The sequence below is a fragment of the Thunnus maccoyii genome, chromosome 4 (assembly GCF_910596095.1).
Source record: "Thunnus maccoyii chromosome 4, fThuMac1.1, whole genome shotgun sequence".
NCBI lineage: Eukaryota > Metazoa > Chordata > Actinopteri > Scombriformes > Scombridae > Thunnus > Thunnus maccoyii.
Window position 1 is genome coordinate 31,026,364 of NC_056536.1, and position 27,361 is coordinate 31,053,724.

A 27,361-nucleotide genomic window follows, 5' to 3' on the forward strand; every position below is an offset into this window, starting at 1 on the left:
GTAATAAAATATTATTTATAAAACACAAAAGGGTATAAAATTAAAAATCGGTCGGTGCTGTGAATGTGCTGAGGGTTTATTTTAGGTAGGAGTGTATTTACACACCTTTCCCAGGTTATTTTCAGTCCTCATTCATTAGTCCGCCCTCGTTTCTCTTAGCCTAAGAAATGGGAGTATTCCACATTTTTCACTCCTGTTTGTCCTCATGTGTTTCCTCTCTCTGTTCTTTCTCACCTTGGTGTTTTAAAGTACATGTACCCTGTTGTTGAAGTGAGTTGCACAGGAGAGGAGAACTATTTCCTTGCCGTTTCTCACCCTCCTTTCTTTCCTGTGAAGCCGGCTGGTGAAAACAAGTTGATCAAAGTGTTTCTCTTTCACCCTTTTCTTCAGCTCACTGGAGTCCATCCTGCTGTGATGATTAGAGTCCTCTTCCTCCTCGCATCCCTCTTTCTATACCTCTATGGTCTTGAAATATATCCTGGCATATATTGTGTCCAGCTGGCTGTGCAGGGCGTGGAAGGAGGGTCTCTTGGAGGGCTCGGCGGCCCAGCAGTCCATCATGATGCGATAAATATTCGGAGGACAGCGGGTCGGACAGGGCAGTCGAAACCCAGATGACAGCAGATCCAACACTTCCTTATTGCTTTTTCCTAAAGAAGAGCGATACAAAAGCATGTCATGAGGAGGGGAGGAAGAAAAGATAAATCATTTTTTAACCTTTTTTCCTTTGTAGGCACAGAAAAACAGATGGCTGGCATCCTCAACTATGATAACATCAAGAACTGCTGCAACAGCTCAACTTTGAAAGGTAAAGTCAACATGACTCTGGCAACATGAGTAAAGACATTAAGTCTTAAAAGAACATAATATTAGTGTTATATCTTTTTCTCATTGTCAACTAATCCTATGAAAAGACTAAAACCAACAATGTGTTAATCCGTTTATCAATACATTCTGATTTCCCTTCCCTGTCTGTGGCCCTGAACCCACTGGTTCCCATTAAAGACATTTATTTATAAAATGGGTCATAATTATATAGTAAATAGTTTAATAATTTTTGGACAACAATGGAGCAAATTCAGCCATACTATATAGTATATAAGGAAAAGGTTCAGTTCAGTTTTTCAACTTTATATTCATATTGCACTAAAATAAAGAAAGTATAGATAAAATAACAAAAATATGAAAGAGAGACAATCAATTAATCAATTGAAGTCATTTTTAAGAAACAAATGTCCAAATTCTGATTCCAGCTTCTCAAATGTGAATATTTTCTGGTTTATATGACTGTAAACTGAATATCTTTGAGTTGTGGACTGTTGTTGGGGACAAAACAAGACTTTGGGAAACAGTGTTTAACACGTTTCATCATTTTCTGACATTTTATAGACCAAACAACTAATCCATTAATCAGGAAAATAATCGACAGATTAATCAATGATGAAAATAACCGTTAGTTGCAGCACTAATAGATTGGAAGAAAAAGATGAATTGATATTTATATTAAATAAACATCAGAGGATAAATCTCTGTGCTTTAGAGCTCCATTGTACATCTTGAGCGCAAAATGTGTATTAATCCGCCAATGAAAATAGTCCCAAACAAATGCTCCATTTCCTCCTAATGTTTGTTGCATTACTGCAGTGCCCAGCTGTTTTAGGAAATAATGAAGCTTATTTAAAAAACAAAACTAGAGATTTGTGACCTATTTTTTTTTTAAAGATTTAAGTCTTTCAAATCAACAATATGTTGCCCTTCAACTTAAACATCTTGTCTGTGGCGCCAGTTCTAGCTCTTTCCTGCTGTACTGGAATTTGTTAACAATAAATAAAATACAGAATATTGCCTTATCTCTAACAAACATACAAAAGAACTATCATAAGACTTAATGTTTGATATAATAACAGATATAGATGATTAAAACTGCTCTTTAATTACATTATTCCACTATATTAACAGAATAATACTGCAGTAGAACTTCATAACAGTATAGTGATACATAGCTGGTACTAAACTGACAGTTACCTAAACAATAGAAACAGTAGAATTATTTCCACACCCAGCATTTAAGTTGGAACTTTACACCCACCAGTCTGTTACATAACTGGGAGCGTTGTGCATACTACAAATAGTTCCCAGCTTGTTAAATACTGTACATAGGTTAACATACATGAATCAACCTGCTACAAAGGGGCAGCGGTTCAACATTATACCTTCATAAGGCATTTTGCCACGTGACATCATCTCGTACAGCAGCACCCCGAATGACCAAACGTCTGATTTTACAGAAAACCGCTGGTAGATCGCCGCCTCGGGAGCCGTCCAACGCACCGGGATCTTTGTGCTTCGACTGGCCGTATACACACTGTCCTGGAGAAAGACAAGGTGATGGAGGCGAAGGGTTAACACACTGAGAATAACACGCATTTTAGTTTTTAAAAAAGGTGCACATTGTCACATTTTGTGACTCTCAAATTTAAGAATACGTTTCCCATAAACTCCAGACAGTGTTTCCTCTTATTTATTCCAAATCCACTGCCTCTATTTGCTCCATTTGCTTTCAAAAAGTACACTAAAAGTGCCTTAAACCTGCATCCTCTCTAACGGACAGCAGGGGGCGACTCCACTGGCTGCAAACAAAAGTCCGATTGTATGGAAGTCTATGCGAAAATGACCCTAATTCTCACTTAATTTATTACCTCAGTAAACACTTTCCTAATGAGTTTATGGTCTCAAATACTGGTATCAAGTCTTTTTTAATACAACATGATGTTCATTTTGTCAATTATGGTCCCATTTAGAGTAAAATAGATGATAAAGCGGGGTATGCTTTAAGGTGTGGCTACCTTGTATTGTGATTGATAAGTCGCTACCACGGCAACAATGTTGATTATGTAATGCAACCATGGTGTAACCCCTGATTCACTAGGTAAAGGCTTAGCTGCTGCTATTTCAGTGTTTTCAGTTCATGAAAGTTAATTTTAACATTTTGTCACCTAAAAAAAGTCTCGTTCAGCGTTGAACTAAAACACCCTAAAAGGAGTGGAATGTTCAGTTTTTCCATTAAGTTTTAATGGTCCACGCTCCACGCTATCGTCCAAATATGGTCACTTCTGGCACCAAAAATCAAAGATGGCGACAGTCGAATCGCTAAACTTGAGGCTTCAAAACGGCAGTTCGCAAACCAACGGGTGACGTCCATATTTTTTTAGAGTCTATGTTTCCAACTAAAAACTTTCAACATGTTAGGTAACTTGAAATGTTCAAAAAGACATCCAACACACTTGTGATATCATGTCATTGTTGTGTGTAAACAATTTCTGGCACAGAACTAAACTGGTTTGAGTCCTACTTAAAGGACAGCGACTACTTTGTCTCTTTAGTTCTTGCGACCGCTGTGTATTGTTGGATTTGTCTGTTTGTATTTAAAAGCATCATAAAAATATTATTTACAAAAAAGACCCCAAGAGGTTACAGCTTTCAGCTTTAAACAGAGACATGATGGATAAAAACTGAACTGTGGTGGTGAGTATTCAGACGCTACATGTTCCTGCTTTTTACTACATGATGTATTTTCAAGGCGTTCTGATTTATTTACTGTAAATATTATTGTCTCACAAGCAACGTGCTAATGATGTATTAATGTTTACTGTAAGTATTCCACACAGAACCTTTGAGCTGCCTCTTCTTTAGCTCATGTAAAGTTTTGGAGGATCTGTATGAATAAAATATTGTGTTATTGTTATTATATTACACACAAACATAAGTAGGTTATGCACAAATGAGTGCTGCTTCAGTTATTTTTAACATTACATCGGGAGCAGCAGAAAGAGGGAGAAGTGATGCATTAAGTATTCATGAGCTTCCATCGGAGCAAGAGAGCACATCATAAATATTTAAAAAAAAAAGAACACGGATAAAGAATTAGTGTTATTCTAAAATAAGAAAATGGGTCTTGACAGATGAAACAACAAATATAATCCACCTCTCTCTCTCTTTTTCTTTCTCTCACATAGACACACACACACACACACCATCCTAACCTTAATAATACGAGCCAATCCGAAGTCGGCCACCTTGCAGACCAGATCATCTCCCACCAGGATGTTCCTGGCTGCCAGGTCTCTGTGGACGATGTTTCTGTCCTCCAGGTAGGCCATGCCCTCCGCGATCTGACTGCCCATGTAGATCAGATGAGCTGACGTCAGCACCTGGCCTTCAGCAGCTACACACACACACACACACACACACACACACACACACAGATACAGTCAGCTGAGCAGGTGAACAGCATAGATTTGTCTTCCAGGCAGATCATGTGATTCAACAAAAATAAGGTAAACTTCTCAAATGCATCAGTGTTTTTAAAAGTAACAGTAAATCCACCTTTTTGAGTGTTAAAGGACGAGTTCATAGTGTTTCAGTTCTGTCTGAAAACAATAGTTAAGTTGTTTTTCTTGCTGTAATCATTCCTCCTGTTCATACTGACCGTTAGAAGATCCCTTCATAATGCACTCACAATGGGAGTGATGTATTTAAAAGTTTATCTGAAGCTAATATGAAGCTTCAGCGTCCAAATGAGTCAAATCAAGTAGATATCTTTCAACGTTAGTGTTTTTAGTGCCAAAGTCCCTCTTTTTGTTACTATACTTCCACCTGCAGCTCAACAGGGAAACACAAAGAGGGAATTTGATGCTAAAAAGACTGTAAATGTGTCAGATATCCACTTGATATGACTAACTCAGACTGATGAAGCCTCATATAAGCTTCACATCAACTTTTAAATGCGTTTTTACACAAAACGAGGAAAGATCGTGAACCGACTGTATCCTTTTATAAGCCCTTTTCATACTGTACCACACTTTTACTTTCTCATTCAAGTGAATGGGAAGGTGTGTCCAAACTTTTGACCGGTACTGTACATGGGATATGTAACATTATTGGCTTCATCTTTCTGTTACGGCTTCATTCAGGCATGACAGGACAAAATATGATAGCACGGTATCAAAATAGTTGCCAATTATCTGTCGACTTATGTCACTTTCATGTGCATTATTTTTGCATTACGCTCTTGTTCAAAGCGACTAAAAAAAAAAGAAAGTGCATTCAAACTCGTTATCAGATATTGGGAGTGGCCCTTTATTCCCAGAAACTCTTTGTTGAATGAGCAGCAGCGTTTCTTCCTCTTATTCTACTGCAGGTCAAGTTTTAGGAGTTAATAATAAACGAGTCATAAAGCTGAATGATTATTGCCAGGCAGATGAACAGTTATCGCGCTGTAAAGGAATGATATCCGAGGAACACACGACATTCCTGCAGCATTAAACTGGTTGCTAAGGATGTTAGTTATAATAAAACCTGTCCTGCTTTTATTCATTTATATTTACACACAGCGGATAACGATGGCAGAGGTAGAGAGGTGATACGATTACGACAGTCTGCACGTTTAATGAAACGTGTAGAACATGGAACATATTCTGGAGGAAGTCGTATTTCTTCCAACCGTGAAGCTTCTATTCTATGCAGAAGACAGATATGTACAGTAATGACATGCACACACACACACATATAGAGCGTTTACCGGTATGTGAAATATCTAAATCAAACCCTTCACACTCGCTCGCTAATACTCCCCTGTGATTAAAGTCTTTTGTAAAACGTCAGAACAATATTTCTCTGCTGCTGCTGCCAGAACGTAGATTATAATTCCATTTGCTTTGGATTTAAGAGGACAGATTTAACGTCACTCGGCCTAAATACTGTTTCAGAGGCGCTTTCCAAAAAAAAAAAAAAACCCCTGAGGTAAGGGCTGAAATTCTTAAACACACACAAAAAAAGAATAAATTAACTTCCTGTTCTAAACCTCTTTGCATATTAAAGCAACAGCGGAGTCCCCTCTTTCAGAAACAGGAAGTAAACCAATCAAAACACTGATTGTTGATAAGGAAGTGAGTTAACACCAGACGACTGTTGCACAAGGAATGACATGTATGTACGTGAGGCGTTTTATGAGCAACTCATGCATCGTTGAGTGTGTGTGTGTGTGTGTGTGTGTGTGTGTGTGTGTGTGTGTGTGTGTGTGTGTGTGTGTGTGTGTGTGTCAGTCAGCACTCACAGGCCAGGTAGGACTTGAGGCTTCCTTTGCTCATGAGTTCGGTCACGATGTAGACCGGCTCTCCTCTGGAGCACATCGCCAACAGCTGGATCAGTTTGGGGTGATGGAGGCTCTTCAACGCCTGAACCTCCTTCACGAACTCGTCCTGCTTCGTGTCCTCTGGAAGGAGGAAGAGAAACACAAACCTCGGTGAATTCCTTTGTTTTTTCCTGCTTTTCACTGTTATTTATGCTGCTTTCTTTTTATCAGAGTGACTATTTTAATAATCAGATAATCGTTTTAGTCATTTTTAAAGCAAAAAATGTCAAATATTTCCTGGTTGCAGCTTCTCAAATGTGAGGATATGAAACCCTTCTGTGTCATTCAGGATTGTACACTGAATATTTTTTGGATTTTGGACTGTTGATCAGATAAAACAAGACATTTTGAAGAAGTTATTTTCTGAAATTTTATAGACAAAACCATTAATTGAGAAAATAATCGTAGCCTTGTTTAAAACCACCCGTCCGTTTTCTCTTCTTCATGCAACTTCCCACACGTCTCTCAAATTTTTACCCACCATCCTCTCACTCTTTTTATTCCTCTCTCCGTCATCTCCTTATGAAATCTCTCACCTCCGTCTAACCTCCATTAATTCCTGCTACACTGTTTAAACCTTTTACACTTTAAATATCTTTCTCTGCACATTCAAAATGAGTGACTTAATTCATCCCTCTATATCTCTGTTACTGAAATATTTTACTCATCACTGCTCTCCATCCTTCTCGTTATGGTTTCATCCATTAAACTGTGTTTCCCTCCATCTTTCCTACATGAACAAACAGGTGTTGTTGGTAACAAACTGCATCAGCATCATATTCCAGGTAAGTTACTTAAAGCCTCTGGAAATGTGGCCTGAAATGTGTGAAATTGTGTTTTTATTTAACTATAACTCCTGGAGTATGGCGCTAATCATTTTAGCATCTTCCATTCATTTACATGAAACGGTTAGCATTAGCTTTTCTATTCAAAACTTTTGAGCTTATTATCAACTACCCCAGGGGTCTACCAGTTATCTTGACTAATCGGCTAACTAGCAGACTAGAGTAGACCGCACATATCCGTTTTTATTGAACTATACCTCCCAGACTATGAAGCTAAGTGTTTTAGCATTTTTCATTCACTTACATGAAACGGTTAGCATTAGCATTGCTATGCTACACTTTTGAGCTACTTATCCACTCAGTGATTAATACAGATTTGGATGGTGTAACCAAGTCTGCTAGTTAGCTTAACACAGTAACTTTCAAACCATATCAGGCTAATTTGAACTCTCATTCTAGCTAAAAGCAAAGAAAAGTGCACTGCATTGTTTTCTCATGCGGGAGACCAGAGTAAGTGTTGTGAAGTCAGCTTGGCTTGATAGCCACGTCAATCATCCTTCTCCTAAATATGATTGGGCAGATATTTATTATGTAATAAATTCCCTAGCTTAGCCCCACCTAACTGCAACCCAGTAACAAGGGAAGGGAGAGAAACTTTCTAAAGAATTACATAGACTATGTCAAAGGCTATGTTCTCACACTTTTTAGGTGTTTACTATATGCACATTACATCCCAAATTACATAATTAATAGCCAATCATGGATTTGCCTTTCCAGGGGCTTTAATATCTTGTATCGTGTTAACTTGGCAAGTGTTGGCCATGATAACTTTACTCAGTTGTGAAATCCTGCTTTGTTAAAACTTAAACTGTGTTGTGACATGTTTCAGCATCTGATAAGATTTTTTGGACATCCTGGTTTCATATTTGATGTTTGATATTTGACCTGTTTTCACTGCTCTAATTAAAAGGCATCCTGGGGAGTTTCTGACCACTAGTAGTGCTACAGAGCAATATTTTGATGAGTGTCTCGTGCGAGGACACGAATGCATGTGTGTGTTCTTGTTGACACAATATGACGAGTGACAGTCGTGTTGCAACACAATAGAGGGAAGAAGAGGATGACTGTGAGCTGACTAGATGGATGTTAACAATGCTGGTTACACAACTTTGAAATAATCTGCAAATGATTAATAAGGAGGGAAATGCATTCAACATGTCATCTACAGGATACTTTAAGCTCCACAGATTATCTCAAAAACAATCTTAAATCATATAATTTACACTCTTCACAGTATCTGCCTGCATCTGTACCTTGTTTGAGCGTCTTTATGGCCACTTTCGTGTTCTCCGTGGTCCACAGAGCCTCCCACACCTCTCCGAAGTGTCCTTCTCCCAGTTTCTTGTGGAGCCTGAACTCCTCTCGCGGTCTCTCCCACGGCTCCATGTCGAAGAGTTCCCGCTGCACAAAGACCACAGGGTGAGTCCAGACCAGCCTCAAAACTCTCACAACAGTTTAGAACAAGTGGACAAGAAACGCTGCAGATACAAACTTAAATGTGCAGCTTAAATATTGTTTCATTCATCAGTTTTACAGTAACTCCACACTCACTGCACGATTTGAGGTGCTGAGACACAGAAACACGTACTCTGTAAAAACACGGAGGGTCTGCTAAAGCTGCTTTGTTGCAGAGTTTTCATGATTCCTGCGTGATTTTAGAAATTTTGTGCTCCTGCTGGGTAAAGCTTGGATGCTAACTGGACACCAGTTCAGACAAAAGAGTTGAGAGTAAAGAGAAGAAAGTTTCACAGTGCTTTTAAATAAGACGGAGAACATTTTGGATTGTGGACTTGATTGTCTGACACTAACTAACAGGACACAGCTGGAAACAAGAGGATGTTCTCTTGTGATGCAAGAGAAAAAAAGTCTGATTTAACAGCCTAAAACGTGTCAAATTTAAATAGTCTTTTTACTTTCACACGTTCTTAAGGTTGTTTTTTTTGTCCAGGTTTGATGCACGTCGTACTGATTTCCCTTTTGATGACATATCGACAGATCGGCTGCATCATGTGAGGTGAGGAAAGATGAATGAATGAATGAATGAATGAATGAATGAACACTGAAGCTCAACAAACGTCACACAGATTCAGAAATTTTATGACAAATTTATTGTCGTTAACAATCAGCTGCTACAAAACATTTTATTCTAATGATCAAAGTGCTTCGATGAACATGAAATGAAATAAAACAGTGAAATGATTTGGTTAAAAAAAAAAAACATGATTAATAAATTAAATAATTATTCATCATTCACAAACCATCAGCATTGTTGCTTTAGAAATTTAAATCAAAATGAATGTTTCAGTTTTAGCCTCTCGCTACATTTTACACTGAAAATACTATGAAAATAATTATAAACTTTGTTGTTTTCTCATCACAAGGACATTATCAAGTTTTATTTCTTATAAAACGATTCATGGCTCTTTTTAAAAGATGGTAACTTAAAGCACAGAAACACTATTTTGCTGATCCCAAAATCTTACAGATTGCTTTAATTTTGACGAATCCACTCGAGATTGAACACTGTCTGCTGGAGAAGTAACGAGGCGTTTAAACAGCAGCATAAATCCGCTTTTAGTAACAAAAAGCTCGACATATTTATATCCTCCTGATACAAACGAGGCCACAAACCATCAGTTTTTATCGACCATCTCTCTCGGCTGCATGACTGCCAGAAACGAGAAGTTGAGCCAAGTCGATAAAAAGTGATTGAAAGCATAATTAGCGACCCTTTTACTGGTAAAACATTTAACTGGTGGAACATTAAATAGGATCTAAATGACTGAGAGTTTCATTTTCTAAAAGCAGATTTATTCTGGTGTTTGAGGCCTCAGTGATCATCAGACTGTGGTTCGGTCCAGAGAAGCTGCCAGAGAGCCGTTGCTAAGCAACATATAAATGATGAAAATAGTGAGATGATGAGAGATGCTCAATCATAAATATGATATTCAGGAATTCATTTAAAAAGAAAAACATTTTGGCCTCGGAGCTGTACAGCTGTACAGTGTTGTTTTGCTTGATGATTTTGTTTTAGTGCTCAACAGTAAATCAAAAACCCCAAAATTTACTTCCAGCTGCGCACAGATGGTTTGAATATGAACCGTGTTGCGTTCAAAACACCAGCAGTGTGTCGGCATGACGACTAAGACGACAACAAAGTCACTGCAGATCTATACGCTGCAGCAGAGTCATGAAATGCAAATGGAATAGATATTCAATACTTTTACAATTAATAAATTGATTGATATTTACTGTTTATAACAATGTTATTAAAAATCAATATGTTAATAAAATAACTTAAGTTTAAAAAAATCATACAATGAAATGAAGTAAAAAAAAAAGATTTCAAATGAAAATATAAAAAAAGTAAAAATGTTCTGTAAATTTTCCGTCTATGTTCTGATTTACAGCCTGTTAGCTTCTCATGTTTGTACGTTTATGTTTGGTGTATGTGTGTCTGTCACAGGCTACTTTCAGGGACAAATTTCAGACTAAACACCAATTAACTGATGACAAAAGTCGTGTCTCCAATTGGAAAAATGCTGATTTTTGGGTCAGTGGTTAAGGTAAGTCTCCAGGAAATGAATGTAAGTCTATGTAATGTCCCCACAAGTGACCTAGGTCAGTGTGTGTATGTTTGTTTGTGTCTGTCACAGGCTACTTTCAGGGACAAATTGTCTAGTTGAGAACAAAAGTCATGTCTCCAATTGGAAAAATGCTGATTTTTGGGTCAGTGGTTAAGGTTAATGTTATGGTAAGTCTCCAGGAAATGAATGTAAGTCTATGTAATGTCCCCACAAGTGACCTAGGTCAGTGTGTGTGTGTTTGTTTGTTTGTTTGTGTCTGTCACAGGCTACTTTCAGGGACAAATTTCCAGCACCAGTTAACTGGGGACAACTTGTCTAGTTGAGAACAAAAGTCATGTCTCCAATTAGAAAAAAAGCTGATTTTTGGGTCAGTAGTGAAGGTTAATGTTATGGTAAGTCTCCAAGAAATGAATGTAAGTCTATGTAATGTCCCCACAAGTGACCTAGGTCAACGGGTGTGTGTGTGTGTGTGTGTGTGTGTGTGTGTGTGTGTGTGTTTCTGCCTCAGTGTGTCCGTGGCCTCAGACTCACAGCCTCCGCTGGAAGGGAAGAGAGAGAAGAGGGAGGAATCACTGAATGCTGATTTCTATCCTAAAATACTTTTCATCCATTTGGGAAAAAAAGCTGCAACTTGATGCTTGTTTTTTTTTTGTTTTTTTTAATATATGTAAATATTTTGTCATATTCCATTAACCTTCAGCATTATTCTGCATGTTTAATTGCAGTTATCCGAAAAAAAGCCAAGAGTGCTTGTGGTTTCTGATTTTGCAGAGAGTCTCCAGATAGTGAGAAAGCTCCTCTGCTCTGTTGTCTCCCGCCGGGCTGCAAACGATGAGCCATGAATAAAGGATACAGCTCGCCGGGGGTTTAATTTAAGCTGCAGTGCAGAGATAGCGCGTGTAATTACAGCACCGCCGCGTTATCTTATTCTAAAACTGTTCCAAATATTTTATTCTCTGATTAATTACACTCCAAATATGTTTGCCTCTTTAGTATTAATTTATTCCTGTAAAGCACAGGACAGCATTCATTAAATTCCTGCTGCAGTGCAACAATAGAAAGATCAATTAAGGAGCTTTGTCGCACTTTGTCTCATTTTCCTACTGCGGAGACAATAGATACTGGAATATTCTGGATTAAAAACTGGTGCTTTTGTTGCCTTGAAATGTATTAACATCAGTGGTAACTGTTAGCTGGAGACTTATGAGTCATTACTGGCTGCTTTTCATTGAGAAATACTACAAAATGTGAACCAGCTGAAGTTCAGATCCTATTAAGTTTAACACCAGTTTGCCAAAAATCAAGCTGAGAATCTGGAACAACTTCACTCATCGACAGTGTGCAGAGACACGGAGCCTAATTCTGTAAACAACCACCGTCTGACTCAACGTCTGTCAAAGTTTCACAGTTTTGATTATTTCACATCAGAGATTTCTGTATTTTGTGTTTTTTTTAATCTGAGCTGTTCTCGCTGGTTTTGAGTGGGCGGGTTGTTTGTTGCCAGCATGTCAATCAAATCTGATCAAACAACATCCGAAAGCGGCCTCAGACTTTTGGATCTACTTAATCTGTTCAGAGGTCTTCATAGTCGGGCTCCTGTTGTCCACATAAAACAAAGAAAAACTACTAACGTTATTAAAATATGAAATATGGATGTTTTCTGTTAAGTCTGTCAAATCATTCAGTGAAATTTCTCTTCCTGCCGTCCTGTTCATGGATATTTTTATTGAATTAATTGCTGTAATTCAGTTTATATTAAAAATTGTGAAGGTGAGTTTTTGCATCAATGATTGAAGCTCTGTGTGTGTGTGTGTGTGTGTGTGTGTGTGTGTGTGTCCCTCACGTTGTGGGGACTCGTCTCCCTTATGGGGACAAAAAGCAAGTCTCCTTAATGTAAATCATTAAAGAGGACCTATTATGAACTATTTTAGCACTAAATTTTTATTTTTGGACTCCACAAGAGTAGTTCTGCATGATTCAAAGTTCAAAAAAACTCCTTTTATCTTTTATGCAGCCCCTCAATATACTCATTTTCTTTAACACTCCGTTTTAGCTCTTGTCTCTTTAAGGCCCGCCTCCCAATGAGCCCACTCTGTTCTGATTGGCCAGCTTTACGTATCAGAGTTGCGCAACTTTACCGTCATTGCAAACCAAACATTTCCTGCTTTATTGCTTCAAATTAAAAGCTTTTAAATGTGCAACTAATGGGAGACTTTTATTGTGAAGAATTTACAGGAAGTAAGACGTGTTCCTCTCTGACTTAGCGGAGCTTCACTGGCGGCACTAAAAACCGGTCGAAACAACAACATTTGGAGATATTTGTTCAGAGGATCAGTTAGAAATAACATAGGGAGGAAGAGTACGAGCAGAAACAGCCACAGTGATGATGATGTTTGATGAAGAGCTGAAGACAACCAGCACACATCAAAACAGGTAAACTACTTATTTTACTTTGCTGTGCTGTGTAACGGCGTCGTGGCTTGGCGTAACTACTCTCGGAGCGGAGCAGCGAATTCGCTCGCTGTGCACGTCGCAGATGTCCATATAAAGAAATCCGTCACAAACTGACGTCAGCTCGGGCTGAAAGTAGAAAAAAGTGTTGGAAACCGAACGTTCAGAGCAGAGCTGCTGCTTTCTGCTCACAGGGATTACTGCTACATACGTTTACCTCGTTATTTGACACGTCGGCCACTTTTAACATGAACATCCCACATTGTGACATTATATATTTATATATATGTCTGAAAATAAGGAGAAGCATAATACGACCCCTTTAATTTTAGGGTGAAGACTTGGTTTAAAGTTAAGGTTAGTTTAGGGTTATGTTAAGGTTAAGATTAGGATAAGTCTCCAGAAAATGAATGTAAGTCAATGTAATGTCCTCTGAAGTCCCTGAAACGCGACTGTGTGTGTGTGTGTCACCCTCAGCTGAGAGAGGCTACTGATACATACAGGTCATACAAGAGGCTTAAAATTATCCTATTTAGAGGAAAATTATCATACGTGAGTCTTAACCAAGAGAACAAATAGGTGTAAATGTGTAATTTCAGAAAACACTTATTTTTTTAGATGAATGACTTTTTGACACCGGCTATAAATCCAACCACTGTTTAAAAAAAAATGCTGATGTAATTATATGATGTGTGAAAGGAGGTAACTTAAGTCTTTCACTCAAATAAAAATGTCTAAACACTGAAAACAAAAGAATCGCTGTTCAATAAATTAATTAATTAATTAATAAATAACTCATTTTCTTTACTTTTATTTCTACATGGATGCAGCAGTAAACTATCTCTCGCGGTCGAACGACAGTCGTGCTCGTGAGTCACTTTCATCATCACAGCGAGCGTGATTGGCTGGAGAGACGTCACGTGAGAAGAGATGCATAAACACAGACGCAGGATCCATATTTTACTGTCCTGATCAGTCGGGAAATTAATTAAAACGAGACTGAAGAAGGTAACTCGTGTGTAAACAGACAATTAACCAAAACACACTTTAAAGAGCCAAATTAAACACAACAAAACAACACAGACGAGTTTTCTTTTGCATGAATTAACTCTGAAGTGTCCTAATATGAGTAACATAATCATAATTTACATGAATGTTGTGTCTTTTCTATCATTTCAGCTTCTGTGATTGTTACTGTGGTAAATACAGAACTGTTGGTGAAATGCAGCATAATATTTATTATATTTATTAATTTTCTATGGGTTTTTTTTTATACAGTTTTTAATTATAGTCTGATATACTTACATCTTAAGTTCTTGTATTTGTTCTTAATACTGTTTATGTCCTGTGAATTTCATAACTTTGGAAAAGACTTTGTGCTTTTATTTCTTTGAAAGTTTTCTATAAATATTATAATTATATTCACATCATACTATAATTTCATATACTGTACGTTCACTGTCACTTTGCTTTGGAGAACTGGAACTGCACAATTCAAAATAGCTTTTGCATGTATTTAGTTTTCCATAATAAGGTTCGATGTGCTGCTGTAACATTTAATTTCTTATTTTCTGATCAATAAAGTCTTAACATATAATTTAATGTTTATAAATGTTCTACAAATGTTAGTTCAGGTGTGTTTTGCACTACTGACAACACAGACGTAATAAACTAATGTCAGACTTTAACTAATCAAAACACTCACATCATAACTATATGTAGTATATAAATACATGTACATATACTATATTTACATACACTGTACTGTACATAAACATGGAGTGTGTGTATATTCTGACATGTTTGCTCTTGTACTTCTATCTTTGTGAGGACATTTTTGGAAGGTGAGGAGATTTTGTTCGGTCTCCATTAAAGCTAAGAATCAGATTTAGTTTAAAAGTGCAATAATTAATCAATTTATGAATTTTTTGGCCACTTGGGGGGCAGTGGAACAAGTTTTAAATGCAACACTGACATATTATCAATGTATAAAGTTGTTATGGTGAGTGTGTTAGCAAACGGTGCCTTATTTACGCAGACATGTACCAACATTCATTTCGAGTTGTGTTTCTGGCCACCAGACGACTTTAAAGCTGGAGTGCAGGACTTTCGTCTCCCCCTTCTGGCAGTGAGAGTAAATACAAAGACACTGTCGACACATGCTTACGTCATACGCTACGCTGTAGGCTACTCCGCCACTAATGTTGTGGCTGTAAAACGGTGGATAAATTGTTTTTAGCGTCACACAACCCCCACGAAATGACTTGTTTCACTATAAGAATTTGATCAATTCAGTACAATAACATTTGGAAAGTCTAGAAGAGCCCAATTAAATGGTTTTATCCCCATTCAAGTTAGCAGAGAGCTAACTTCAAGTTAGCAGAAGTTTCTAGTGAGCATGCTCAGTACGAATTTATCCGACCAGCACTGCACAGATTAAAAACTCTGCATACTGTTAAATACAGAGAGATTTATCTGGCGGTGATGTGTGAACTCGTTTAGCGACGGCTTTAATGTAACAAACGTTCATTTATATGTAAAAGTTCTGCACTGCAGGTTTGAGTCTATATTTAAATCCTGTTCTTTCTCTTTCAGGTCTGTTTTGCTCTCCACCAACTCCTGAGGAAAGTATCTGGCTCTTCATTTTATCATCCCTAAGGGGAAATTTTTCTTGGCTCCTAAATGCTCCACTATGTTCACCAGCTACTCACTAGCTGTGTGTCTGCTGTTTGATGCTGAGCAGGTTTTATACAGTGGATTTTTTTTTTTTAGGCATTTGTTCCTGAAAACAGCTTCCTGCTGCGGCTAAAAACAGGGTTGACGTATGAACCAAAACTGTGAAGGAGGCCATAAAACCAAAACAATGAGCTGAAAGACAATAAAACTAATAAAAATCTGTAAAGCTCAGGAGAACTGCAGAGTCTGAACCCTCCTTATCACACGCAGACATTTGATCCACCGTTAATAAATAGTACGTCGGTGAGAGTCCTTCACAAGAATAGAAGTAGAAAACGTTTGTTTCGGTGTGTCTGAGTCCTACCTGCTGTGCGCAGGGCTCCTCCAGCAGCACTCCCAGGCTGCGAGGGTTCTTCTGGTAGTAAGAGATCAGCTCTCCCAGCGTGGCGAAGGAGATCTTATCTGAGACGAAGTACGCGCCGATGGTGGAGCGCTGGATCCTGAAGTGGTACACCTTCGCCTCGCTGCGAGCTGTAAGAGAGAGGAGGAGAGAGGAGAGTTATTATTATGGTCATATGTTTAAATGCACAAACAGTCACACACACTCACTCACTTAACACTTAATTATTCCCCGTAGGCAGAAATAAAACCATCTGGTCTTCGTTTATTGAGTTCTTTTACAATCAAAATCTGATTATTTCACCATCAAACGAGACTGGAAATGATTCTCGTGTCTTTTATCATCTGCCCTTGTTACCGTTACTGTCGCTGCTTCCTCTGACATCTTCTCTTCCTCCTTCAGGCTCTGCTTTAGTCGGACCAGCGGATCATTTTTTATTCATTTTATGACACAATAAAACTGCTTGTAACAGCACTTGTTCTGGGGATTTTGACTGCTGTGTTTTGTTTTTGCTACAAGGCCGATGGTTCTCATCTGTGGAGCTAAAAACGAACAACTGTTGTAAATTTTCTGGCAAAACTTTCCCTGCATGCAACTAATAAAGTGTGTAACTCAACTAGACTGACTATTAGACTTCATAAAAAAGCAAGGAATATGTTGCTAAAAATGATTTGAAAGACCAATTTAAGAAGTGCCAGGTACATGGGATTTAAAACATTAACTGGTTTATCCATTTATAACCAGTTTAACTGATGTGTGACATGTGGGATGAATGGTTTTTTCTTTGCACTCTCTTTGGGACTCTGAACCAGATCCCTGAAGGCAAAGGATGTGAAAGGAGGATGATGATGATTCACAGGAAGGATGTGAATCCTCTAAGATTTTCAAGAAGTCATTCCTTCGTCTGCTCATTGTCACGGCAACAAGCTAACGAGTGTTGTTTACAGCTCCGCCAAGTTCAACTTCCAAGATAGATTTTCCAATTTTTTCCACATAAACTAGCGGAACAGCAGCTACACAGGAAGTGTCGGTCGAGATTTTGGCTTTTTATACCATCAGAATAACTCGAAAGATGCTTTAATCCATTCAGGATGTACGTTACAACCAGGCTGCAACATCCAAATACACTACTAGATACAAACAGGACTGTAGCCCTCATAGCAATAAACAGACACAATATATTATTACGCTCCAAGAACATCATAATGTGTGTTGATATGGTTGTAAGAAGGACAGAGAGATGCAGTAAATCAGGCAGAAATGTGTGTAATTGTGCCGTTAACGCAGGCATGTATACACACAGTAGTACTGACGATGTGTATTTAAAGAGGACCAGCTCAGGGAAACTGAATGTCTTTAACTGCAGTATTTTCCCCCGGGACATAAAGGACCTTGAAGAAGAGGAGGGAGGTTGGGGGGAAGGACAGATAGGTAGAGGAAGGAGGTCGATGGAGGAAAACATGCAGAAGCAGAAGATGGTTGAAGCCAGAGGACGAAAAATAAAAGAAAAGAAAAAGGATAAAGTCATGAGGGACAGAAGAAAGAAGAAGAAAGGCTGCAGGGGGACTCGAGGAGAGCGATAACAGAAGCTTTAAAGTCACTAATCACACATATCTTCCAGCTGATATCACGGAGAGTCCATTAGAGAGTGTGGGAGCGTCGGCTGATAAGAACAACCGGCTCCCAAAATGTAGGTTACTACAAGAACACTCATCAGTCCTGTTTCCAACACGCTGAATCAGAGCCTGAGAAGAAGAGTCATAAATCTGAAACTGTTCACTGACTAATTAGCTTCAGCCGGCGGGCTCGTTTATGGATGTAAGAGAAATGTCATTTCTAGATATTATTAACACTGATAGGTTAATAAATCATATATATATCCTGATCTTCAGAAACTGTCTATGTGGGGAGAAAAGTCAACGTGCAGTAAAAGCTGTAAAATATATTAAATCTCGTCATAATCTGAGAGAAATAAGCTCTGTAGTAAATGTTTCTGTTTATTATATTATTGTATAATTATTAATCATCTGTTAATGTTTATAATTGTCTGTGCTGCTTTGGTGATGTAGGTTTCTGATCTGTCATGTCAATAAAGCTTATTTGAATTTGAAATTTGAGGTGTGTTCAGCTGCTGTGTTGCAACGATTTGTTGATTAATTGGTTAGTTGACAAATATTTAAATAATCGCCATATATTTTGATAATCGATTAATCATTTTGAGTCATTTTTTGAGAAAAAAAACGTCCAAAGTCTCTGATTCCAGCTTCTCAATGTGAATATTTTCTGGTTTCTTTAGTCTTCTGTGACAGTAAACTGAATATCTTTAAGTTGTGGACAAAAACGAGACATTTGAGGACGTCGTCTTGGGTTTTTGGGACCATTTTCTGACATTTTCATGGACCAAACAACTCATGAATGAATCCGTCCTCAGTTAGGATTTGGCTACTATATATAATATTCATTATGAGGTAACAGGACAGCGACTGTGTGTCCAGATCATCAGACGTCCAGTCAGGCGTCCTGGTAACCGACTCAACTAACATACATCAATATCTCTGATATAAACACAGCCAGGACCTTTATCACGTCTTCCTTTGTCTCCCGTCTCGTCTCTTTCTGCCTGCAGCCGCCAAACAAACTCAATATTTCATGGATTAATATCCAAAAGGACAAAGAGTCGCTCTAAAAGACGGAGGGAATTCTGGTGGAAGAATGTGATTTGCTTCTTAATCATATCCCACATAAAAAATAATATAATGTCCTCCAGTACAGCAGCAACACTCACTACGACCTCAATAATAAACACAAAGTAGAACTATCACCTTTCTGACAATGTCAACAAAAACTAAAAGCTGTTTAAGCTTCATAAGAGCAGAATATTTGGCAGAGATCTTGTGTTGGATTAGATTAAACTGAATAAACGTGTAAATCTCTTGATATCTGTGAAAGCTTTAATATAAACTCTTCACTCACAAGGTCAATTTCATGAATAAAGATCAACGAATAAACATAAATAAACATCAGCACCAACAACTGGTTTTATCTCTCTCTGTTTCTCTTACATACACGTCACAAAGAGGCTTTCTGGCTCCATTACTCTCATGTCAGTCACCATTTAACTGCAGTAAAAACATTTCAATAAAGTAAACAGATGACGGTGTGTTCCTCCCTGTACTGGTATGAGGTTAAATCAATAATCTTTAACTGTATCTACCCAGCAAATCTGGAAATACTTGACTGTACAGTGAGAAGATGAGTCAATCAGCTCCAAATCAAAAAAAAAATCTTGACAGAAATGGACTTTTTTTCTATTCGACACTGAGTCGTATCATCTTAAGAGCGTTATCAGCTGTTGTTGTTGTTGTTGTTGTTGTCGTGGACTGCGGACTTCCAACATGGCTGCCTGAGGGCACGATGTGTCACCTCACGGCAAAGACGAGAGGAGAGAGAGAAAAATCGAAGAGAGGGAGATTAAGGTTGACAGCGGCTGCAGACCTTGAAAGGTTGGTGGTGGTGGGGGGGGGGGGCGGGGGGGCGGAGGAGGGGATGGAGACGGATGGAGGACAGGAGAGATGAGGGGGAGGAGGAGGAGGTGAAGAAGGATTCCCTCTGCAACTTAAAGAAAACACGAGCGAATGGAGAGAACATCTTCATCACTCTGACAACACATCGGGAGCGTTTAGAAAAAGAAAAAACACCAAACAAACGTTCACTAAATTCACAACAGAAAGAAAAACACAGGAGACAGAAACAGAACGAAGGCGACGATGACGACTGACAAACACGTCGCTCGCTCGTTATTAAAGTTTAAAAATGAACGATGTTTATTTGGGTGTTGACAGTCTGGATGTGTGACTCAGATATTAGAACATTCTGTCTTTGTTTACGAGGTTTTAGAGTCTTTTGTGTTGAAGACATTTTGTTCTGAACAGTTTTGTTTCTCGATGTTCTGAACTTGCAGTCAAATGTGTCCTAATCTGTGTTTTAATTATGTGAAGCATTATCTAATAAATGCAATTTATTTAATAACAAAGACTTGAAGATATGTTTTAATTTATATGTAAGTTAAGCTCTCTTGTACGGTGGCCCCTAAGGACAAAACACAAACTTTACACCTGCATTATGTTGTTGTTTGTTGCTAATTTCCACATCCAGCAGTTACGGAGCAACATTATGATTCATCTGGAGTCGTGTTTCTTTCCATCTGGTGGATTTAAGTCCAATATTTATTCACTATGAGAGTGAACCAAAACAGTAAAGTTGCAGCCGGACAGATAAACAATGAGCTGAAACTCACTATAAGGCTCCGTAAAGCCGAGAGGAGCTGCAGAGTCTCTGATAATTATCTGTAGGTTCATCACTACGAGCCACGACCAACACATGACACACTGACACATCAGACATTATTATTATAATAAGTATTGAGTATAGCTACTTTAAGGAAATGCGGTAATTACTGAAAAACATACAAATTTAACATTGCATTCATGTAACATAACATGATGGAAACAAAACAATGCAGCAGAACCAGAGATACTGTCATTTTTATTCCACGCATTGTTGCATTTGTCTTAATATTTGTGTTTTTACTTTTGTATTTGTATTTTGTCCTCAGGGGCCACCATAGAGTTTCTATAATATCCTTCATTGTTGAAAGGGACATATTATGCTTTTTCTGGTGTTCTGTCATTTATATACTGTTATGATGTGCGATATCTTTGTTAAACACGGTCAAAGTTCCAAAACTTAAGGTTAAAGTATGTAGAAATACTCCCTGCAAGTCAAAACCCAGGGCGTCAACCTGCCCTGAACGATTAGTTTATGATGATTTATTCGCACTGGTCGGATCGAATTCCGGTTCGAACATGTACGGATGTATTTGAGAAGTTAATATTTTGTGATTAATGTCCAATGTCGAGCTGCCGAGGGGCAGCTTCCAACAGCTGACCAATCAGAACAGAGTGGGCTCATCAGGAGGCGGGCCTTAAAGAGACAGGCGCTAAAACAGCCTGTTAGAGACAGAGGCTGAACTGAGGCGCTGCATAAAAGGGTCAGTAGAAGATAAATAAGGAGTTTTTTGAGCTCTAAATCATGCAAAGTTATTCCAGCAGAGCCCCAGAATGAAAATATAGAGCTGGAAATGTGCAGGATACGTCCTCTTTAAATAAGAGAAGTTTGCAAACCTTACATGAAGAGTATGAGAATCTATTTTTACAACTTGTTTACGACGCTCCTCCTGTCAACATCCTGTAAGTATCCTCAGGCAAAACACTGAAACCGAACCCTAAATTGCTCCCGACAGTCAGGCCAGCCCGCCGCCATCGCTGCGTGTGTGGGTGAAAGAGAAAGAAACGATACGAGCCACAGCGGGAATCTACTGGAGGTTTCTCACCACAGTAAAGACGGAGAGAAAGACGCTGCGATGAGGAAACAAGGGGTCAGAGGTCACTGTCGAGGGTGAACGGGTGGCGTCGGTGCTTACCGGAGATGGTGTACTCGTCACTGTGACTCTCACTGATGCGAACCAGGAAGGAGCCATCTTTGTTTTGGGAAGCAAGCAGCAGCTTCTCAGCTTTCACACGGTTTATGTTCCCATAGTACCACCTGCACAGAGAAGAGACACACACACACACGGACACACACACGGCGGGATGAATGAATGGATGATCAGACAGAATGTGAAGGAATGAAACACAAGACGACAGGAAGAAGAAACATGTGAGAGCAGACATGCAGAAGCCTGCACACACAGAAGCAAAACACAGATCACATGACGTAGATAACAACGATCTGCACATCGCAAGCTGACGGTTACACAGTAAAGAAGGAAAACGTTATAAAGACAGTTTTAAACTTTGAACCTCTTATGATTCGAGCCATAAATACACTTAAATACATCTAATGTTGATCGATTTATTGTTTCACCTCTAAAATAAATACATATAAAAACACAATTTACAGTTTTTTGTTGTTTTTTTTGTTGTCAAGCGTTTTGTGAGGGTGAAGTTAAAACTACAGCTGCATCATTTTAACATCAAAGTCCAAAACAAATTTTCCAAATATGTTTATTGTGATATTTTACTCTGAGTGTTTTTAGAGCCGCAACGATCAGTCGATTAATCGATTGGTTGATCGACAGACAAATTATCTGCAACTATTTTAATAACATTTCAAGCGTCTTGACTGTGAAGATTTGCAGCTTAACTTTGACTTTTGTAAACTGTAAAACTTCAACTGTTCACCGATTAGTCGAGTTGACAGAAAATTAATAGTCAGCTGTTTTTATAATCAATTAATCATTTTATGTCAGTTTTTAAGAAAGAAAATCTAATTTCTCTGATTGCAGCTTCTCAGATGTGAATATTTTCTGGTTTCTTTAGTTCTCTCTGATGTTTGGACTGTTTGAAGACGTTAACTTGGACTTTAAGAAACCGTGATGAACATTTTTAACTATTTTCTGACATTTTATAGACCAAACAACCAATCAATTAAAATAATCGTCAGATTAATCTATTATCTTTAGTTGCAGCTTTAGTAAACTTAATGTATTTTAGGTTTTGGTGAAACAAAATCAATTTAAAGATTTATCTTAACTTCAGGAAATTGTAACGGACATTTTTACTATTTTCTGACATATTTATGAACCAAATGGTTAATTGATTAATAAAGAATAATCATTAATTACAACTTTGAGTGTTTTAATATGAAATATTGACTCAGAAAGCTCCTGAAGTTTCCTGCTGTAGTTTCATCTTTTCTGAATCTTTTACTGACTATTAGCTTCTATTTTACTCACTAAACTCTACAGAATCACACAGAAGTGAATCATTTTTTGTTGAATTTATCCTGAATATAAATTAAAGTCTTGATACAGTTTGGTGAGTCTGTAAGAGTTGCAGTAAGTTCGGTCCTGCCTGTTTGCTGACCTGTATTTACTCTACATTATCAGAGAGGGCGGGTCTGCTCAGGTTTCACTGAAACTGACAAGCAGCGACTCAAGAACGACGAGACGCCGAAGGAGGAAAAACTCAAAGACTCACTGTAGAGAAACTGTAGTTAGACAGTATATATATATTTATATAGTATATACAGTTTATTCAGTTTAGATAAAAGAATAAAGAAAATATGGATACAGTCACTATAAACTCATTACTAATACTATAATCTTCTATGGGAATATTACACTGTAGTACAATTTGGGAAGATTATTTCCATTAACGATTAATTTTCCATTTATTTATAAAACTAAGACATTCTTAAAATAACATCTTAATATCATTTACAATGAAATCTTAACATTTGAGAAGCTGGGACCAGATAATTTTTAGCATTTTGTTTGTAAAATGACCAAAAGACTTTAGGATGATACAAACATTACACTGTAGACAAACTGTTTGAATATAGTTTAGATAAAAAAAGAAAAAAAAAATTAAAATATTGTAAATTTGGATCCATTAACGATTAATCTGTTGATGATTTTCTCAGTTAGTTTTGTCGTTTTGTCTATAAAATGTCAGAAAATAGTCAGAAATGCTCATTATAACTTCTTAGAGCCCGTGATGACATCAGATAAAACTATTCTGTTTATTCATCTGCAGATTATTAGCCAGTCAGATTATTCAATCTACAGTTAATCCTGATTTTTTGAGCAACACATTAAAGGAAAACTATGAAACTACACTATAAAACAAACTGTGTTATTCTTCACTGTCTGTACTGTATAAAACACACAGACTGCTACAGTCTGCCTGTAATTATGCAACAAGATGGAGCTCAGATAATGTTATTGCTCTCAGATTAATGAGCTTCATGGTTAATTATTGATTTTTACACATCTCTGAAGTTCTCCTGGACTCTCAAAGCAGCAGGTTTTTAACCCGTTTTGTTCTTTGTCAAACAAAGACCACAAATAGAAACAAGCTTTTAGTTTTTGTGTGTTTTGCATCCTTGATAACTGTAACTGTATGTCAGCACTGCTTAATATCTCACATCTACCTTCATTAATGTCAAATCAATCAATCATGTATCCGTCTGTCTAATCCAACACGTCTGATCCTTCCTGTACAAACAAGGTCAGACAAACACCAGAACATACTTTCACTTTCCCTTTAAAAGATCTTAAAATAGTAGGAAGTTATCTGACAGCTGCCTTCAGGCGTGTTTTAATGGTGCGACAGGAGATCATCAAGAGCAGCAAGTACAATCGGTAGTGAGAACAAACTCACTACTCAGACAAACAACAGGATTATTTTAAGAAAACTGTTGGTTTTATCTTTCAGGTTGTTATAAAAATAGAACAAATGTGCCTCGATTTTAACCATTTTTACTCTAAAAACACATTGTAACAGTCTAAAAATCTTCAGGGCTGCAACTAAGGATTATTTTCATTATTAATAAATCTGTAAACTATTTTCTCGATTAATTAACTTGTTTCTAAAATGTCTTAAAAATATAATGTCTTAGAGCCCGATTTGGTGCCTTTAATTGTCTTGTTTTGTCTGATAAACAATCCAAAACCAAAAGATTCAGATTGCTGCTGCACAAAAGTTTAAAATCATCACATTTGAGAAGCTGCAACCACATTTTTTTGTATTTTTCCTTTTATAAAAAATGACTAAAATGACTGAATATAAAGGACTTTTATGTGAATCAGAGACAAACATCCTCCACTGATCTGTATCTTCAGTTCAGGTGGTGCGTTCGAGGACCGTGGGACGTGCGGAGTCGGTGTCAGCAGACAGTGAAGTCAGCTTTGGAGTGAGAGCTCAGCTGAAACATGATGATTCCCTGCAGGCTGAATGAATAATGGAGGCCCTGCAGCTGCTGGGCGGTGAACGAATGCAGCCGCTCGGCTACATTTAGCTCCAGTCTGTCTCGACAGCAGCAGAAACTGTTTGTCTGTTTCACCTCCAAAGATTTGTGTTAAACTTTGCTTTGACTACTGTACATCTCGAGCTCCTGAAGGCTGTAAAAGGAAGCTAGAAATAGATGTCAGTTTCTACTTTTTATATTTATAATTAAAGCTGAAACACATCTGTTAAAGGTTCCTAAAATTAACATCTTTAAAATTTCAAACTAATGCAACAATTTAAATAATTGAATAATTGTTTTAGACGTGTTTTTAAGTAAAAAATGTCACATTTGCTGGTGTTAGCTTCTCAAATGTGAGGATTTGATGCTTTTCTTTGTCACACATGATAATAAACTGAATGTTTCTGGTTTTTGAACTGTTGGTCGAACACAACGAGACATCTGAAGACGTCTACTTGGGCTCTGCAACACTGATGAGGAAAAATAATCAGCAGATTAATCAATAATGATCATTAGTTGCAGCCCTAACTGCAACTAATTATTTACCAATTATTCAATACCAGTTATTTTCTCAATTAAATCAAGTTTGGTCTTTAAAATGCCAATTACACGTCCCCAGAGTCCGACCAACAGTCCAAAACCCAAAGATATTCAGTTCAGTATCACAGAAAACCAGAAATTATTCATATTTCAGAAGCTGGGATTAATGAAATATTAACTTAAATGTTACCTCAACGATTAATCGACTATCAACGTTGCTTATTCATGTTCAACTAATCATTTCTGCTCTTGTATACAACTCAAAAATGTGCAAATTCTGCACAGTGGAGAACTGGAACTGTAAATTATATATGTAAGTTAAATGAAAAAGGTTTCACTATTAGTTTTCTGTCAATGGGCGAATTGATTAATAGAATGATTATTTCAGGATTTATGAGAGAAATTTTCTTAGGAAGGACATTCAAAGCCCAGATGTGTCACTTGAGGTCATCTGACATCATTTATCCTGTAAGACTTTTGTAATCTAGTCAGTTTTTAACCAGCTGAGAATGAAACTGTGATGAAATCAACACAGCAGGTCAAAGCTCGGTCAGTTATCAGCTTTTATTTCCAGGATGTCTCAGTGTCCTTTCACTGCATTTCCTGGATCAATCTCCCTTATAAATCTAACAAAGAAACTGGATTTATTATTATTTTCATATCCAGTTGAACTTCCTGTCCATAATTCACACATCAGTCTGTGTCTGTGCTGTAATTTCTTTATATTTGGAGGATTTATTTGATGTTTTTTGATGCAGCAGCAGGTGAAACAGCAGATTAAAGAGCAGCTCCCACATCAGCACCATTAAACACAACCTGGGAGTGAAGGATCAGATGACATTTAGACAATCACTAAGATCAGATGATGTGTTTCTTTTGTTCCAACACTCACTTGTGTTTGGCGAACTCGTCCTGCAGCAGAGCCACGTAGTTCGCCGGGATCAATCCGGACTCCAGAGACCCGGTCAGCTTCTTGGCCAGCACGTACTCCCCTCGCTTCTCGATCACCGACAGCTTGTCCCCCTCCTTGACCGTCAGCTCGTCGTCGCTGCGGGCCTCGAAGTCGAAGAGCGCCGCGTACAGCTGCACCGGTCGCTTCTTGGGCGAAGGGACGCGGATGTCGCCCGACACGGTGCGGATCTCTGCGGACTGCGCCGCCGGGTTGGCGATGACATGGTTGTGGTTGGGGACGTTTGGGTAGCGGAACTCCGGCCATACCCAGTTCCAGAGCCGGTTTAGACACGGCATACAGGAGCGACAGCAACTCTCCATCCCGGGACATGAAGGAGCGCGGCGGCGGGTTTATTCCAGGCTTTATTATAACACCGATCGATACGACGCGCTTCAGGGTTAATCAATCCGCTGACAACAACCTTTTACAGCCTACAGTCACCTGCTGTTCAGTCCTCCGGTGTAGCTCTCTTCCATGGGCTGGAAACATAATGCACCGCCAGCAATAGTTGGGTAGATTAGCCGGAGGAACCGGTTTTTTCTGTTGAGATCATGGATTTGAGCTCCGCGCCTGCAGTGCGCACGGCGGCCGCGGGAATGCGGAAACGGGAATGGACGCCATCCAAGTCGGATCTGTTCCCTGCAAACACTCGGCGTCGCGACCCCGGACGAACCGAGAATGTAAGCATGCTTCCCGGAAAAAAAATGTTAATCCATTGTAATCTGGTGTGAACGAGAAAAAAAATGCTGCAGCTGTTGATGTTCAGGTGTAAAAAAAAAAAACCGCCGAAGAAGAAGGAAAGGTGAAGCGACAGCAGCTGCACGGTGCGTAAAAAGTTTGGGTTTGGCGCTCCGATCACCTCCTGCTGCTGAAACACCTGCGAGCTGAAGGGGAGGAGGATCCTGA

At 38.3% G+C, this 27,361-nt stretch overlaps 1 protein-coding gene and 2 long non-coding RNA genes across 5 annotated transcripts in view; 2 read left to right on the top strand and 1 right to left on the bottom strand.

The window, feature by feature from the left end:
• LOC121895105 overlaps window positions 1-6,190 on the top strand; it is a 53,631-nt gene extending 47,441 nt beyond the window's left edge. The window contains exons 3-6 of one of the 2 annotated variants that reach the window (XR_006095678.1): window positions 748-808; window positions 2,289-2,385; window positions 4,017-4,151; window positions 6,105-6,190. This is a non-coding gene — a long non-coding RNA (uncharacterized LOC121895105). The remainder of the gene's footprint in view (window positions 1-747; window positions 809-2,288; window positions 2,386-4,016; window positions 4,152-6,104) is intronic. The other variant, XR_006095679.1, reaches the window with a different exon arrangement.
• srms (src-related kinase lacking C-terminal regulatory tyrosine and N-terminal myristylation sites) lies at window positions 1-27,361 on the bottom strand. 2 transcript variants are annotated; one of them, XM_042407936.1, is made up of 8 exons: window positions 26,396-27,361; window positions 21,635-21,756; window positions 16,117-16,283; window positions 8,292-8,439; window positions 6,116-6,274; window positions 4,044-4,225; window positions 2,214-2,370; window positions 1-650 (listed from the first exon to the last, which is right to left on the bottom strand). In XM_042407936.1, exons 1-8 carry the CDS (start codon window positions 26,773-26,775, stop codon window positions 451-453), a joined length of 1,515 nt encoding a protein of 504 aa, XP_042263870.1. In that variant the 5' UTR covers window positions 26,776-27,361; the 3' UTR covers window positions 1-450. The 2 variants fall into 2 exon arrangements, with proteins under 2 accessions (XP_042263870.1, XP_042263871.1); XM_042407937.1 differs by having other exon boundaries at window positions 565-650; window positions 2,214-2,385; window positions 4,019-4,225.
• LOC121895106 lies at window positions 6,219-8,425 on the top strand. Its single transcript, XR_006095680.1, has 3 exons — window positions 6,219-6,304; window positions 6,940-6,978; window positions 8,341-8,425. It is a non-coding gene; the product is annotated as an uncharacterized LOC121895106 (long non-coding RNA).